Source organism: Rasamsonia byssochlamydoides (assembly GCF_041956645.1).
Source record: "Rasamsonia byssochlamydoides strain NRRL 3658 unplaced genomic scaffold VTN77scaffold_89, whole genome shotgun sequence".
Lineage (NCBI taxonomy): Eukaryota > Fungi > Ascomycota > Eurotiomycetes > Eurotiales > Trichocomaceae > Rasamsonia > Rasamsonia byssochlamydoides.
This window is the reverse complement of record NW_027192472.1, coordinates 16,541-33,290: the sequence shown is the minus strand read 5'-3', so window position 1 is coordinate 33,290 and position 16,750 is coordinate 16,541. Positions and strand designations below refer to the sequence as shown.

The following is a 16,750-nucleotide window of genomic DNA, read 5'->3' as shown; positions in this document are numbered from 1 at the left end:
CAGCCTGCTCGAATTGTATCCAGGCTTGTTTCCAGGGTCCACTGTCTTGTCACCCCGCCTCGCTTTTCGTGGGCGCGGTCCGTCCAGCCTAATGAGTTACCAGACTGGGGCTGGAGTAAACTCCGTACGGTCCTACGGAGTACCTACTACCTAGTTTACGGTGTACGGAGTACTGCACCGCCAGCCTCTCGTTGCAGTCATAACGCCCCTCTTGCCGGCCAACCCACTCCTCCTTCCTTCTTTCTGTTGGTGCGTTTAACCCTTTTCCGCTCTTGCAAACTTATTCAATTAAGCTGTCGCACCCCCAGAGCCAGGAGGCCTGGTTTTCGGCAGCGCCAGTGGTCGAGCCAATAAGTCGGGAGCTCTGTTGGCACACCGCACTCCAATCTATGCCAAAATTTGAGCTCATGCTGTGCCCCCCCCCAAGCTTGTTCGGTCCATGATCTCACCACGTATATCTATCGTCCGCCTGCCTGATTCCTTTTTCGTCTCATATCCTTTCGGGACCGCTCCTCTGTGATCACCTCTGTTGCGATCAACCGACGTGCTCTGCGGTGTGTTATCCTACGGAAGCGACCACCATGTTCCCCAATCCACAACACGGTCAGCAGCAGCTGTCCCCCATGACTTATCCTCAATCTCCTTGGACCTCAGCTGAATCCCATCGGTCGAGACACAATTCGGACGCCATGACCATCTATTCCGTCACCAATCGTGACGAAGGTCAACAGGGGCGTCCGGAGCACCATGGGAGCAACAGCGCCTCTCCGACGACAGGAACTTCTTCTATCACGACAGGACCTGCTCCTATCAACCTGTACGTTTCTATGCTACGGGTATCTGGGACTCCCACCTTCTTCGACCATTGAGTGACTAACGATGGGTCTTAAATTCAAGGCTTTCAGACCACTACCCGGACTATGAGGAGAATGGACGAATGTTCCATGGGTTCCGGAAAGGGGTGTACATGTACCCGTGCGATGAACAGGAGCAGGACCGTCTCGATATATTCCACAAAGTCATCACGGAAGCACGAGTCGGGAACGAACTCATCCGTGCGCCACTCTACCCCAACAGCCGAGTTCTCGACCTGGGCTGTGGCACAGGAATTTGGGCCATCGATGTGGCGAATCAATTCCCCAATGCCTTCGTCCTAGGAGTCGATCTTTCTCCCATCCAGCCCAAGAACATCCCTAAGAATTGCGATTTCTATGCTCCATGGGATTATGAGTGCCCGTGGACTTCCTTAGGCGAGAATTACTGGGACCTGATTCACTTGCAGATGGGTGCGGGCAGTGTGGCCAGCTGGCCCAGCCTCTACCGGAGGATATTTGACAATCTCCGTCCCGGAGGATGGTTCGAGCAAGTCGAGATTGACTTTGAACCCCGGTGTGATGACCGCTCTCTGGAAAACACGAACCTGATGAGGTGGTATCAAAGTCTCAGGCGGGCCACTGAGCAGGCGATGAGGCCTATCGCGCATAATTACCGTGAGACGATTGATCGTCTGAAAGCAGCTGGATTCGTCGACGTCCAACATCAAATGGTCGGTCTACCTCTCAACCCATGGCACCGGGATGAACATGAAAGGACGGTTGGACGGTGGTATAACCTGGCGATTTCGGAGAGTGTCGAGACGCTCAGTCTGGGTCCTCTTCACCGGATCTTTGGCTGGTCGCTTGAGCAGATCAAGGGGCTGGCTGCCAGTGTCAAGTTGGAAGCGTTCAACAAAGAAATTCATGCATACAATGTCCTGCACATCTACCAAGCCCGAAGGCCGTCGCCGAAGAATTAACAGGGGACCAGCCGTTCTCCCGCTCGTACCGGGATCACACGCATGCCCCGCCAATCCAGCGCCATCTCATGCACCTGTCTGCAGCATGGGTGGGGAACCTGATGATGTTCCTCCGTCGGTGCCCTCTTACCACCCGGCTTCAGTATTATTCCCAATCAATTGGGAGCAAAGCAATCTTATTTTTCAGACGCACTCAATGACGATGAAGTTGGGCTTTTGACCCTTTGAGACGCCTGGATTGGTGACGTGAATCGCACACAGGGATGACGATCAGTGCAGAGTCTCAGGGGGATTTTCCTCCAGACTTCACACACACACACACACACACACACACAAGACTCTTTAAACCGCTCCCGTTCTGGAGAACACTTTGCAGTCTTTCATTCTATTCGTCGAGTCGAACGTGAATGATAGGTTGGGTCCGTGTCCACCATCCCATTCCTGGGATTTCTGCATTGATGCGGATATATCACAGCGGAACAATCGAGAATGAATAAGCGGCATGAGCTCTAATCGGCCTGTATATTTAGTCTTCCATGACGGACCCCGCCCTTCCCCCTTCAACCCCGGGGCTGTCAAAAAAAAAGAAAAGCGACGTGATGAGACCTTGAATGAACTCGCAACCCTGCCTTTTACATTACAGGAAACAGACTTGAACAGCGTTTTTAAAAGATTTGGTTGGGTTGGTTGCTTTATTAGTACCTATCTATATTATTGGCGGAGATGCTTTTTTCTTTGCATTCAGCAAGCAATGAGCACTCGCATTGCTACGGCGTTCCTGTGTTGAGGAGGATAAAAAAGAATTCACTCTAGCGATTTTTTTTAACATGCCCACGACGATGACACGATCGATGATGAATGATATGATATCCACCTTGCTTGCACTTACTTGTCAGGTCAGGTCCTGTATCGGTGATTATTCCACTGAATATTCCACGTTCTGGGTTCTGGTTTTTCTGGTTCTCTTATCTTATCTAGATAGATCGCGGTTCTTTTCTTTCTTTCTTGGGAAAAGGAAAAGTAATGATATGATTAATCTGGTTTGGCAACTCTCTCTCTCTCTCTCTTTTTTTTCCCTTTCCCTTTTTCCCCTATTGATGGCTGGGCTGAGCAGCGCGATAGCGATACTACAGCGTTTTTAATATTAATATTTATTATCTCTCTCAGATGATGGTGATGGTCGAGAGTTAGCGTCCATGATCGCGAGAAGTTCCTTTTTTTCTTTGCTTCAAAGATGGACGATTGGATTGATAGATTCTATTCTGGCTATACAAGTACATAGATAGAGCTTCTGCATGAGCTGCATATATCATTTTTCTTGGGGAGGAGGTGGTTAGCTATCAAAAGAGACCGTGAGACATCTTACGTTTCCATTTCATACAGTACATACATACATTCAGAATAATCAAGAAACGCCAACGCCTTCACCCATGAGAACCCAGTCTGCCTTGGTTATTTCTTTTGCTTTGCTTTGCTTTTTTTTTTATTTTTGGCCCATCACTTTCGCCGTCCTCGGTTTTGGCCTCTTCCAACTCCGTTCGTTGCGCGAATTGAGCCTCCTCCTCCTCCACTACCACCACCACCAACTCCAAGACCGTCTTCACCCGCGTTCATCCACTCGCGACCGGCGCCAGGACTCCGTCTTCGCATCGTTCCCGGTCCGACCGCCACAATGTCGTCCTCGCTCTCGCTGTCCGAAATATCGAGAAGAACCGGCATCCGGAACGGCTCTATGTCTCCGTCGGCTTCGCCCTTGACCGGCTCGATCGTCAGCACGTCCGGGACCTCGTCTTCCTGGTCGAGGCGACGCTGGTGGATCTCTTCCGCAGGGTGGATGTCGTATTCGTCTTCCCGTTCCTCGTAGACGACGTTTTCTTCTACTTCCGCGAAGTCGGGGGCCAGCGCGGACCATTTTTGAGGGGTCACGATGGACCAGATATAGATGCAGCCGGTTTCCAGGCCGCAGACCATGATCATCGGACGGGATGGATGCCACTCCACGACGCCCATCTCTTCCCTCGGCCCTTCGAGGATCTTCACCAGTGATCCGTGGCTTCTTTCCCAGATGTAAATGTCAGGGTTCATGAACGTGGACGCCATGACGAATTCTCCCGTCGAAGAGAATGCCACGTGATTCCAGCTGAGCCGATTGACGACATCCTGAAATTTGTGTTCCACCTCCAATTTGATGTTGGACGGATCCAGTCCCACTCCCAGTTGTGAAAGATCCGGCATCAGGACTGTCCGGATAACTCGATCGGAGCTGTTGATGAGCAGATCGCGTCCATTGCTGGCGAGGCGAATGAGGATCACAACGCCATTGCAGAGCCGCGTCGAGTGTATCGTTTTGCACGTTTGTGTCTCAATGATGTTGATCCATCCCTTGGACGTTCCTGCGATGATATGATTCCCCAAGGCCGTAAAGATCGTCACGCACGTCGAGTGTTTAGCATCCTGAGCTGCTTGCTTGGCTGCCACGGCTGGGTCGACCTCGTCGGAATTGGGAACCGGCGGGCGAAGGGGAGCCGACGGAAGGATTCGTTTGACGGGTTTAGGAGAGGATATGTCTACGAGAACCGGTTGGTCTTCGAATAAGGATGCGACAAATAGCCAACTGCACAGGCAACCAGTCAGACTTGACAGACTTTTGGAGACTTGGTTTGAACGTACTGATTGAAGGGATGCAATTCAGCAATGTACACCGGCGCTTCGAACCGGACAGTGCGCACCCGCGAGCCATCTTTCATATCCCACAGAATACATTTCCAGTCCTGGGAGGAACTCAACAGATATCGTCCGTCTCTAGACCAGCTGCAGTCGCGTCAGTGGCTCTGGTCATCGGTGGAGCGAGGGACAGTAGGTACCTCAGGGACTGAATCTGTCTGGTGTGCCCTCGTAGCTTGCGCGCCACTCCATTTGTTTCGACGTCAAATATGACCACCGTGCCATCGACCTAGCGTCTCTGTCAGTCCTCCGCTGGCAAGCGCCACAGTAAATCGTACAACCTACCCTCCCAGATGCGAGATAATCCCCTTTGCGATTGAACCGTAAACAAGTTGCGTGACCGCTTCCTGTAATCTGGATCAGTATGATAGACCTATTTGCAAAGAATACGGGAATCATACTGAGTTTGCCCGTTAATGTATCGGGATAGTCCTGTGCCAGGACAAATGGATCGATCAGAGAGAGATTCATGGCACTGGGTTGCGGGGATCAGAGCCCGGCCATGTGAAGGTGCCAGGAAAATGAGCATATCCAGCCTGGTTCACTGCCAGGAGGGTTCGAAATGTCTCATCTATCGGTCATATGGGTCGTGCCGTTGCATGGAGTGAGGCAGAGCCAGATGAATCGAACGCGCCGGTGAAAAGAAAAAAGGCCGTTTAAACTGCGTATCTGTCGAGCGTGACGAGATAAGGCGGTCGGCGGAGAGTCCGGGGCACATTGCTGAGCGTGCCAAGCCTGAGGCTAGCGCTGCTCACTTTTAATTGGGTGCCGCTAGCGCGCCTGCGGCTCAAAGAAAACTCGGGCTAAAACTCCTGCCTGATCGCAGGTGAGACGACCAACAACTCAACTCCCTTTCATCAACGCGACATCCCTCCCCTTCATCGCCCAACACCCGGGAAGATCGCGTATTGCATCGCGATATCTCTTCTCGAGTGCACGAGCACCATCCGGCCGGCCTTTTCGCCCCCTTTCCCTCTATCGCCGAGTTTCGCGACGTCGGGTCGACTGGATTCAGGGCGCCCTCGTGGCAAGGGCTGCCAGAGGCCTCACCGGCCAGCCGGTACTGTCCCTTCTCGTAGTCACTGACTGTGTGACGGAAGGGGTTTTCGATATCATACTCTGAGGACATTTGTGACGGATCTTTGAAGCTCGCAATTCGGGAAGTCGATAAAGTCGATCGTGGTTCCACCTAGCCGGCCTGCCTGCGGTAGCACCTTATCGAACAGCGGCCTGAGTCCTGACACATCAGCCATATCGATAATCGCCAACCATGTCGAACGTCTACTTCCCATACTCCAAGGCGCCTCTGCGCACCATAAAGGAGATCCAGTTTGGTCTCCTCTCACCGGAGGAGATCAAGCGGATGAGTGTGGTGCATGTGGAATATCCAGAGACTATGGTTAGTGCTCATACTCACGCCAGGTGGCGGGAGACAAGTAACGCTAACACCTGAAATAGGATGAGCAGAGACAGCGGCCACGGACGAAAGGTCCCAACGATCCTCGCTTGGGCACGCTCGATCGTCAGTATTATTGCGAGACCTGCGAAGAAGGCCAGAAGGAATGTCCTGGACATTTCGGTCATATCGAGCTTGCGACACCCGTCTTTCACATCGGTATGAGATGTTTCCCCAAACTGAAAGGATGTGAGGTGATCCTGGAGCTAACAGCTTGTAGGTTTTCTGACGAAGACCAAGAAGTTGCTGGAAACCGTCTGCCACAACTGTGGAAAGATCAAGGCCAATACGGTTAGTCATCCCTGATGGGATGGCAAATCATTAGTGCGGCAGTTTTGTTTTTGCTGACATTTCTTAATGGAATCAGAACGATCCCAAGTTCCTCGATGCCTTGCGGATTCGGGATCCCAAGCGACGCTTCGATATGATCTGGCGCCTGTCCAAGGATGTGTTGATCTGTGAAGCCGACCCTCCCCCCGATGAGGATGAACCATACTCGAAAGAAGGCGCTAAGCCGACTAGAGGGCATGGCGGGTGCGGTAACGCTCAACCTACCATCCGGAGAGAAGGCCTTACCCTGGTGGGAACGTGGAAACCCAATAAGCAGAACATGATGGACGATGATATGGACATTCCTCAACCTGAGAAGAAAACGATTACTCCTGCCATGGCCTACAACATCTTCAAGAGCATCTCTCAGGAGGACGTTAGGATCATGGGGTTGAGTAATGACTATGCTCGGCCTGAGTGGATGATCATCACCGTCCTCCCCGTCCCACCACCGGTCGTCCGTCCAAGTGTCCTTAATGGCAAAAGTTCTAGTGGTCAGCGTTCCGAGGATGACTTGACGTTCAAGCTCGCGGAGATCATTCGGGCAAACCAGAACCTGCAGCGATGTGAACAAGAAGGCGCACCTGACCATGTTGTGCGGGAGTTCGAGGCCTTACTGCAGTATCACGTCGCGACGTACATGGACAATGACATTGCCGGTCAGCCGAAGGCCATGACAAAGTCCAATAGGCCTGTCAAGGCCATCCGTGGCCGTCTAAAGGGTAAGGAAGGTCGTCTGCGTCAGAACTTGATGGGCAAGCGTGTCGATTTCTCCGCTCGTACCGTCATTACAGGTGACCCCAATCTGTCGCTGGACGAGGTTGGTGTGCCCAAATCCACCGCGATGATCTTGACCTATCCCGAAGTTGTTACTCCCTACAATATCGATCACCTGCAACAGCTAGTGGACAACGGCCCCAATACCTATCCTGGCGCGAGGTACATTATCCGCGACAATGGCGAACGTATTGATCTTCGCCTTGCGAACAAGAAAGGCAGGCAGAATCTTCTCTACGGATGGAAAGTTGAGCGTCACATTTTGGATGGAGACATTATTCTCTTCAATCGACAGCCTTCTCTGCATAAGGAGTCGATGATGGGTCACCGTGTTCGAGTGATGCCGTACTCGACCTTCCGGCTCAACCTGTCAGTCACGACCCCCTACAACGCCGATTTCGACGGTGATGAAATGAACCTGCATGTCCCTCAGAGCGAGGAGTCCCGTGCGGAGCTTCATCAACTCGCCATGGTTCCACTTAACATTGTGTCTCCTCAACGGAATGGTCCCCTGATGGGCATCGTGCAAGATTCCCTCTGTGGGATTTACAAGATCTGCAGACGCGATGTGTTCCTAACCAAGGAGCAAGTGATGAATATCATGATGTGGGTCCCTGACTGGGATGGCGTTATTCCTCAACCGGCTATTCTCAAACCTAGACCCAGGTGGACCGGAAAGCAGATGATTAGCATGGTCCTTCCGCCAGGATTGAACCTCTTGCGTGTCGAAAAAGACAAGGCGCCACTCTCGGAGAAATTCTCTCCACTGACCGATGGCGGTCTGCTTGTGCACGGTGGTCAGCTGATGTATGGAATGTTTTCGAAGAAGACGGTTGGCGCCAGCGGTGGAGGCATCGTTCACACGATTTATAACGAGTACGGGCCTGAGGCTGCGGTGGCCTTCTTCAATGGCGCCCAGAGGGTGGTCAATTACTGGCTTCTCCATAACGGCTTCAGCATCGGTATCGGTGACACGATTCCTGATAAGGTGACGATTCAGAGGATCGAGAATGCTGTCCGGGTACGAAAGGAAGAGGTTGACTCTATCGTGGCCAGCGCCACGGAAAATACGCTGGAGCCATTGCCCGGTATGAATATCCGAGAGACCTTCGAGAGCAAGGTGTCTCGTGCTCTCAACAACGCTCGTGATGAGGCTGGTAGTGAGACAGAGAAGAGCTTGAAAGACCTGAACAACGCCATTCAAATGGCACGCTCCGGTTCCAAGGGTTCGACAATTAACATCTCTCAAATGACGGCGGTTGTCGGTCAGCAATCCGTGGAAGGAAAGCGGATTCCGTTCGGGTTCAAGTATCGGACTCTGCCGCATTTCACCAAGGATGACTATTCTCCGGAGTCTCGTGGCTTCGTTGAGAACTCGTACCTCCGCGGCTTGACACCGACTGAATTTTTCTTCCATGCTATGGCTGGTCGAGAAGGTCTCATTGATACTGCCGTGAAGACCGCTGAGACTGGTTACATTCAGCGCAAGCTCGTTAAAGCACTGGAAGAAGTTATGGTCAAGTATGATGGTACCGTCCGTAACTCTTTGGGCGATGTCATCCAGTTCCTCTACGGCGAGGATGGTCTCGATGGTGCTCATATTGAGAACCAGAGAGTGGACGTCATCAGGTGCTCCGATGAGCAGTTCCGTGACAGATTCCGCGTCGATCTCATGGACCCAGAACGGACGCTTGGTCCTGACGTGCTGGAACAAGCCACCGAGATTCAAGGGGATATGGAAGTTCAGAAATACCTTGATGAGGAGTGGGAACAGCTCCTGAAAGATCGGGCTTTTCTGCGCACTATTGCCAAAGGAGACGAGGAGATGATGCAGCTGCCCATCAATGTGCAGCGTATCCTCGAGTCGGCCAGGACCACCTTCAGAATCAAAGAGGGTAGTATTAGTGACCTGCATCCGGCAGAAGTCATTCCCCAAGTTCGGGCTTTGATGGATCGCTTGGTGGTCGTCCGTGGCGATGATATCATCTCGCGTGAGGCACAAGAGAATGCTACGATGCTCTTCAAGTGTCAGCTGCGTTCTCGGCTTGCTTTCCGCCGACTCGTCACCGAATATTCCCTGAATAAGCTAGCTTTCCAACATGTTTTGGGTGCTATTGAAAGCAGGTTCGCTAGAGCAGCTGCACACCCAGGTGAAATGGTTGGTGTTCTGGCAGCTCAGTCCATCGGAGAGCCAGCCACGCAGATGACCTTGAATACCTTCCACTTCGCCGGTGTGTCATCGAAGAACGTCACTCTCGGTGTGCCTCGGCTTAAGGAGATTTTGAACGTCGCTACCAACATCAAGACACCGTCAATGACTGTCTACCAGGAAGGTCCCAGAAAGCATGACAAGGAGGCCGCCAAGCAGTTGCGAAGCGTTGTGGAGCACACGAGCCTCAGATCAGTCACTGAAGCGACCGAGATCTATTACGACCCGGATATTCAGACCACCGTCATCGAGAATGACCGAGACATGGTGGAGTCTTACTTCATCATTCCTGAAGATGTTACCGAAGACTCTAGTCGCCAATCCAAGTGGTTGCTACGTATTATATTGAGTCGCCCTAAGCTCCTTGATAAGGGACTCACGGTACAGGATGTCGCTACGAAGATCAAAGAATCCTATCCAAAGGACATCGCGGTCATCTTCAGTGACAACAACGCCGACGAGCAGGTCATCCGTATCCGTCAGATTCAAGACTATAAAGATGAGGAGGAGGATGATGACCTCGAGTACGATGTTACTCTCAAGAAGCTCGAACAACACCTCCTTGACACCCTGACTTTACGTGGGGTGCCTGGAGTGGAGCGTGCTTTCATCAACGAAAAGGATAACGTCCGCGTTCTTGAGGATGGTTCCCTCTACCAGAGTAAGACCGATCCACTCTGCAAGGAATGGGTCCTTGAGACCAGTGGCTCTTCTCTCAGCGAGGTGTTGGCTATCCCTGGAGTGGATGCAACTCGCACGTACTCGAACCAGTTCATCGAAGTCTTTGAGGTTTTCGGCATCGAGGCCGCTCGTACTGCTGTTCTGCGCGAACTCACACAGGTGCTTGCCTTTGACGGTTCCTATGTCAATCATCGCCATCTGGCGCTCCTGGTCGATGTCATGACGGTGAGAGGCTACCTTACTCCCGTCACCCGTCACGGTATCAATCGTGCGGACAATGGTGCACTCATGAGGTGTTCGTTCGAAGAGACTGTCGAAATTCTACTTGACGCCGCCGCTTTTGGTGAACTTGATGACTGCCGTGGTGTGTCTGAGAATTTAATTCTCGGGCAGATGGCCCCTGCAGGAACGGGAGAATTCGACGTATATCTGGATCAGAATATGCTCAACACCGTGGTCTCGAGCAATGCTGGTATTGGCATAATGGAACCGGTCAAAGAAGGCGTCGTTTCCGATGGCGCCGCCACACAATACGACAATTACTCGCCGATGATGGAGAACGCGTACATTGGGACCCCCGATCCGGAAGCCAAGTTCTCTCCGATCCGCCAGGCGGGCTCAGAGACTCCCGGCGGCTTTACCGAATATCAACCGCAAGCTGGCTTGGGTGGCTTCAGCCCTGCTCGGAGTCCAGCAGGCTATTCACCAAGCAGTCCCTTCAATACAAGCCCGACGTCTCCCGGCTATTCGCCGTCTTCCAGCTACTCTCCTACATCCCCGGGTATTGGTATCACCAGCCCTCGTTTCATGACGTCGCCTGGCTTCTCGCCGGCTAGCCCGTCTTTTGCGCCAACATCTCCTGCATATTCACCTACGTCACCAGCCTATGGCCAGGCCTCGCCAACCTCTCCTTCTTACTCTCCTACGTCTCCGGGTTTCTCGCCCACTTCGCCGAATTACAGCCCTACGTCGCCTAGTTTCAGTCCGGCGTCTCCTGCATTTAGCCCAACGTCTCCGAGCTACAGTCCAACCAGCCCGGCCATCGGCGGCGCTGGCCGACACTTCTCCCCGACTTCTCCTACTTCGCCGAAGTATTCACCAACCTCCCCGGGATGGTCTCCGACAAGCCCAGAGACCTATTCTCCAACTTCGCCCAATTTTGCTGGCTCTCCGACGTCCCCTGGTGGGCCGACATCACCTAGTTACAGCCCTACCTCCCCAGCCTTCAACCCAACGTAGGTGCACTCCGTTTCCTGTTCGATTTGCATGGTACTGACAATGATGATAGGTCCCCACGCCGGTAAATTGAGTCTGCCCATCCTGGGCTCCCTTATGCAGTTCTTCATGTTACTGTACCACCACCTACCGTTCATACAGAAAACGTACAAAACGATCATGTCGCATCATAAGGTTTGGAATTGGTTGGTTATTTTCTCGCGTTTATGGACATCTGTGCCTTCATTGGTGTAACTTGCCCCAGATTTCCTTGCGAAGAATTTAGATTTTTGTTTTTCTTGTCTAACTTCGTGATACACGGCCGCCCTTGGAAGATTGTGAAGAAAGTCTAGGCTGGCACTGAGTGTGTTCCCTCATAAGACAATCCCGAAACGGAAACGTTTTTTTTCTTTTGACGCTGCGCGCATAATTGCATGGAGTTGAGAGAAGTTGTTTCCCCCCTTTGTTTTTTTTCATTTGAATGGTGGTTTTACCCATACGTCCATATGGAATGAGTTACTTTGATTGTATTACTGTTTCTATTCGTGGATTCCATGTATGTACACAGCTTCGCTTTGCCGAACAGCAAATCAGAGAGACTTTACAAAAGGCAAATTGGCCTTCATCTGGGAATTAAGCCGAGGCGTTGGTAGAGATGTCTGAATAGCTTTACTCTTGTAGATTGTAGGCTATAATTAAAGAGAACTCTCGGGGATCCTTGGAGAGAAAGAGGACAGCTTGCATGTCGCCATCCGTTACAGTTGGATTGGCTGCCACAGCGGGAGCGGTTGAGCTTTGCTGGGTCTGGGGAACGCTCGGCGAAATGAAGCTCCGTGCGGATAGGTGGCCCGTACTGGCATCTTCAAGTAGCAATACGTCTTCATTTCAAAGCCAGCAAAGCAATTCAATTTCCCGACTTCGCCGTTCTCCCACTGCTGTGACGGTGACAAGGGCTGATCTCTAATAGATCGTGTCGCGATGCGTCCCTTAGAGTGAGAGGCCACCATCTTTGAGGGCAAGATGAAGTTCTGGCTGCGGCTTATACTGCCGCTCGTGCTATGTAAGTCCCGGAAAGCTTGCTGCAGATCTTGGGTTGCTGGAGCAAGACGCTGACCAGGCTTGACAACTGCTTTTCAGTATGGTCGCAAGCACTCGTGGTTGAGTCTCGCAGTCGGTCCACCGATGTATCAAAGTCAGAAGCAGATACTACGAGCAAACAGAACCAACCTGGAGTTGGTTCCTTGGAGGATGAAGATGGCAATAGATACTCGTGGGATGGCAGCGGTTAGTAAAAAGAAAGAGATTACGCATTTGCCTACTGACTCTTGCTGATCCGTTTCATGCAATGTCTTAGACAATGTCGACGCCGCGCTGCGAATACTTCGGGATTCGAAGATACCTGTTGTCACACGCGAAAAGCCATCTGGTTTGCTCGGGTATGCTCTTCACTACGCGAAACAAGTCTTCTACATCCTCTTCATGAACGGCCCTCCCCTGGATGAGTCCTCAGACCAGAGGCAGCAGAAACTGCATCCGAATTTGGCGAAAGCAGTTCACGAATTGAAGGTTGCAGCGGAAGAGGCCCAGAATCCAGATGCGATGTTCCTGTTGGCGGAGATGAACTTCTATGGCAATTTCACGCATCCGCGGAATTTCAAAGAAGCCTTTCGATGGTACCACAATCTTGCGTCTTTGACCGGAAACAGCACGGCGCAGTATATGGTGGGCTTTATGTACGCCACAGGCATCGGCGATGCGGTTGAGCGCGACCAAGCCAAGGCATTATTGTACCACACGTTTGCTGCGGAGGCAGGAAATACGAGGTCAGAGATGACGCTTGCCTTTCGATATCACGTCGGCGTGGGGACTCCACGAAACTGCGACCAAGCTACACATTATTACAAGAGGGTGGCAGATAAAGCCATCGCCTATTACCGGTCTGGTCCACCAGGTGGCCACAGCATGCTTCGGGAATCCTATCGCTGGGCTGATGAGGAAGGTGGTGTTTACGGAGAAGGGGCAAGCGTGTCGAGCTCTGGGCCAAATGCCAACAGGGACGGGCCTCATTCCAGCGCCGAAGCGAGCCTCGAGGATGTTTTGGAGTACTTGGACCTCATGTCTAAAAAGGGCGAACTGAAGGCCACTTTCAGCCTGGGCAAGATGCATTATGAAGGCGCACGAGGCCTTCCACGCAATTACCGAAAGGCAATGAAGTACTTCAAACTCGTCGCAAAGCGCTACTGGACCAAGGATGGTACCGTCCATGCCAATCATCCCATTGGCATTGAGAAAGTCGCTGCCAAAGCTGCTGGCCACATTGGTTTGATGTACCTACGGGGAGAGGGTGTGGAGCAGAATTTCGCAACAGCTCTGACGTGGTTCAGACGGGGTGTTGCCAATGGCGATCCTCTGTGTCAGCACGAGATTGGCCTGATGTACCTTCATGGGTATGGAGTTCCACAGGACGCATACAAGGCCTCGTCCTATTTCAAGGCGGCGTCTGAACAGGACTTCCCGGCTGCAGAGACAAGACTAGGTGCGTTGTTTCTCGACCAAGGGGACGTCCAAACGGCCACAAAGTATTTTGAGCTAGCCGCTCGGTGGGGTTGGATGGAAGCATTCTACTACTTGGCGGAAATTGCGAATAATGGAATCGGTCAAGAACGACATTGCGGTATGGCGTCTGCCTACTACAAGATGGTCGCGGAAAGAGCAGAAGTGATCCACTCGTCCTTCATCGAAGCCAATACCGCCTATGAGAACGGTGATCTAGAGACCGCCTTGATAGGAGCCATGATGGCCGCAGAACAGGGCTACGAGAACGCTCAGGCCAATGTTGCGTATCTTTTGGATGAGCAGCGCTCTGTGCTGTCCCTGGACTCGATTCTCCCTTGGACGACGAAACGGCGCTCGCCTCTGCTTCGAAATCCGGAACTGGCCCTCATCTACTGGACCCGTTCTGCCAGGCAGGCGAACATCGATTCTCTTGTCAAAATGGGAGATTATTATCTTAGCGGGATCGGGACTCAGGCAGATCCCGAAAAGGCTTCTACCTGCTACCACACTGCCGCCGAGGGTCATCACAGCGCACAGGCATATTGGAACCTTGGCTGGATGCATGAAAATGGTGTTGCAGTCGAGCAAGATTTCCATATGGCGAAGAGATATTATGATCTGGCTCTCGAGACCAACCAGGAAGCATACCTCCCGGTAAAGCTGAGTCTGATCAAACTTCGGATACGCCATTTCTGGAATCGCCTTACCAATGGAGATGTTAATCCTATCCAGGATGAAGCAGGTAAGTCATTTCCCCAGCGTTGGAGGAATTTCCTGTCCCTTCCTGCCTTCCCACGTCAATCTCATTCTATTCGCATGCTAACAGACCGTAGAGTCGAGACCTCCTCGCACGTTCAAAGAGTGGATCATAGCCTTCTTGGAGAATGATGAGGAGGAAGAAGCCCAATACCGTGCCCAGCTCTATGGTCAGCGAGAAGATGACGAGGAGGAGTTGCTGGGAACTGGCTCTACCGTCCGTCGTCCCGAGGGTGAGGATGTTGGCTATTATGATGAACTCGAGCTGGAGATCGACGAGAGTATTCTAGAAGGTCTCATCATTGTTGCCTTGGCAGCGACGCTGCTGGTCCTCGTCTACGTGAGGCAGCAACGCAATCGACAAAGGGAGAACGCGAATGCGGGTGCAGGCGCTGCGGCTCAAGGCGGCGGCAATGATCGCGGCTTCTTTCCCCGACCCGGAGAGCCTGAATTTGGACAGTGGGTTGCGGGTGGAGTAGGGCATTGAGTATTTGTATTGTGCATTGTATCTTTGCGTTCTTGGTTCAATGTTGGGACGAATTTCTTTCAGTGAACATTCTTAGATTAATGCCTAGTTCCGTATATATGTAGTTAACGTTAGGGCAATAAGACAGCTTAAAAGGTAGCTCTTATCGATAAGGCAATCGGGTGCGGGGAGGGCTTCAGCGGAGCATTTCTCCAATTCTCACCATCATCCATCCTCTCTCCGCGAATGAGCTATCTATCTACCATTCGTATCGAACCATGCAACACCAACTGCAAGGGATGTCACTTGCACTTGCCTAAGTGCAATCTGGAAAAAGGGTTTGCCAATGGCTCATCTTGCTCTGGCGTCGAAACGGCGCCGTCTGAACGAGGCAGCTTCGACGCTGTCCCGGCCGTTTAAGTCCCCTCTCCGCACGACTCAGAAGAAGCAAGATGAGGAAGACAAGTCTGTTGCAGACATAAAAGCGACTGCTGATCAAAAAGATAAGACTACACAGAGTAGCGAGGAGGTGAAAGGGCAGACAACAGAGGTTGACTCGTCGATTAAGAATGATCACGAGTCTGCCAGCACCACGACGCTGAGAGATGATGACAACAATGACTCCTCCAAATCTCAGTCTCCACTTACTCCAGCGAATCGAAACAACAGCAGCAGCAGAAGGTTCCCAATTGCTTTACAGAAACGATTTTCTTCTTCTTTTCCTTCCAGTTACACTTCCAAGTCTGATCCCGAACTATATGCTCTCCAGAAACAGCACAGCATGCTGCAATCCCGCCTCTCCGCGTTACGCTCCGAGCTTGACACCGCCCAGCAAGCGCTGCGCATTGAATCGTCTAACAAAGACAAGGAACTGGAAGCTCTGATCGCCAAGTGGCGAACAGTCAGCCAGGAGGCTGCCGACGAGCTGTTCGCGTCCGCTCGGGAACGGGTCCTTCGAATGGGCGGCGTCAAGGCCTGGAGGGAACGCGAGAACCAGCGCAGGGAGATGGAGAGGTGGTACGATGCAGAAGAAGAACGGTGGGCCGGTATCAACGACGATGATGAAGTAGCAGAGCTAGAAAGCAGGAGAGCGGAAATGGCGGATTGTGTTGATGATGGTCCTGATGATCGTCGTCACTCTAGAGGAAAGCAGATGAAGGAGACGGACGATGAGGTATGTTATACACACAATCATCAAGGCTCCAAAAAAGGGGATAGGTAAATGAGCATCGTCATACTAACACAACGCCTTTCTCTTTCTCTCTTTCTAGTCATTTACCATGGACATGATGCTCCAAAGCCTGAATATTGATCTCGATGTGATTGGGTTCGACAAGGTCAACCAGAGATGGATCAAGTGATGATTTCATAATATGGCAGAGCATCTCACACGCGCCAATTACTGCAACGAACAAAAGACCGGGCTAGCGGATAAAACGCATGCTCTGGCAAGACGACACGATTGATTTCAATGTCCAACAAAAATTTCTCTCTCGAAGCTGACAGTGTCAAGAACCAGGTAAGCCAAGCCAAGGAGGAGGTTTCCACGAGCCCACGCACAACAACGCGAGATCATGGTGAAAGAAAGAAAGAAAGACAGTTCCAACTGATTAATTCTACCTAGGTACCTAGCTGAGTTACTATTTTCCGTTTCAAAACTCTATCATATTGTATCCTATGGATGTCTTGTCTAGGGTACCCATAGATCATATTCTTATTTTCCACAAGTTTCTACAAGCGATAGATAGCGATAATGATAATGATAATGGTTATGATGTCTGTCAG

At 51.7% G+C, this 16,750-nt stretch overlaps 5 protein-coding genes across 5 annotated transcripts; 4 read left to right on the top strand and 1 right to left on the bottom strand.

The window, feature by feature from the left end:
- Window positions 1–581: 581 nt before the first annotated feature.
- On the top strand, window positions 582–1,795 carry VTN77DRAFT_9408 (uncharacterized protein; the record flags this gene model as incomplete). Its single annotated transcript, XM_069426013.1, has 2 exons — window positions 582–817; window positions 898–1,795. 2 exons carry the CDS (start codon window positions 582–584, stop codon window positions 1,793–1,795), a joined length of 1,134 nt encoding a protein of 377 aa, XP_069273848.1.
- Window positions 1,796–3,292: 1,497 nt separating this feature from the next.
- VTN77DRAFT_9407 (uncharacterized protein) lies at window positions 3,293–4,990 on the bottom strand (the record flags this gene model as incomplete). Its single annotated transcript, XM_069426012.1, has 5 exons — window positions 3,293–4,409; window positions 4,466–4,606; window positions 4,660–4,748; window positions 4,805–4,866; window positions 4,921–4,990. 5 exons carry the CDS (start codon window positions 4,988–4,990, stop codon window positions 3,293–3,295), a joined length of 1,479 nt encoding a protein of 492 aa, XP_069273847.1.
- Window positions 4,991–5,789: 799 nt separating this feature from the next.
- On the top strand, window positions 5,790–11,276 carry VTN77DRAFT_9406 (DNA-directed RNA polymerase II subunit RPB1; the record flags this gene model as incomplete). The annotated part of the gene is made up of 5 exons (XM_069426011.1): window positions 5,790–5,918; window positions 5,978–6,134; window positions 6,196–6,266; window positions 6,343–11,207; window positions 11,261–11,276. The coding sequence occupies 5 exons, from the start codon at window positions 5,790–5,792 to the stop codon at window positions 11,274–11,276; spliced, it is 5,238 nt and encodes a 1,745-aa protein (XP_069273846.1).
- A 931-nt stretch (window positions 11,277–12,207) lies between these two features.
- Window positions 12,208–14,986, top strand: VTN77DRAFT_9405 (uncharacterized protein; the record flags this gene model as incomplete). Its single annotated transcript, XM_069426010.1, has 4 exons — window positions 12,208–12,247; window positions 12,325–12,471; window positions 12,542–14,485; window positions 14,577–14,986. 4 exons carry the CDS (start codon window positions 12,208–12,210, stop codon window positions 14,984–14,986), a joined length of 2,541 nt encoding a protein of 846 aa, XP_069273845.1.
- Window positions 14,987–15,311: 325 nt separating this feature from the next.
- On the top strand, window positions 15,312–16,326 carry VTN77DRAFT_9404 (uncharacterized protein; the record flags this gene model as incomplete). Its single annotated transcript, XM_069426009.1, has 2 exons — window positions 15,312–16,139; window positions 16,237–16,326. The coding sequence occupies 2 exons, from the start codon at window positions 15,312–15,314 to the stop codon at window positions 16,324–16,326; spliced, it is 918 nt and encodes a 305-aa protein (XP_069273844.1).
- Window positions 16,327–16,750: the final 424 nt, after the last annotated feature.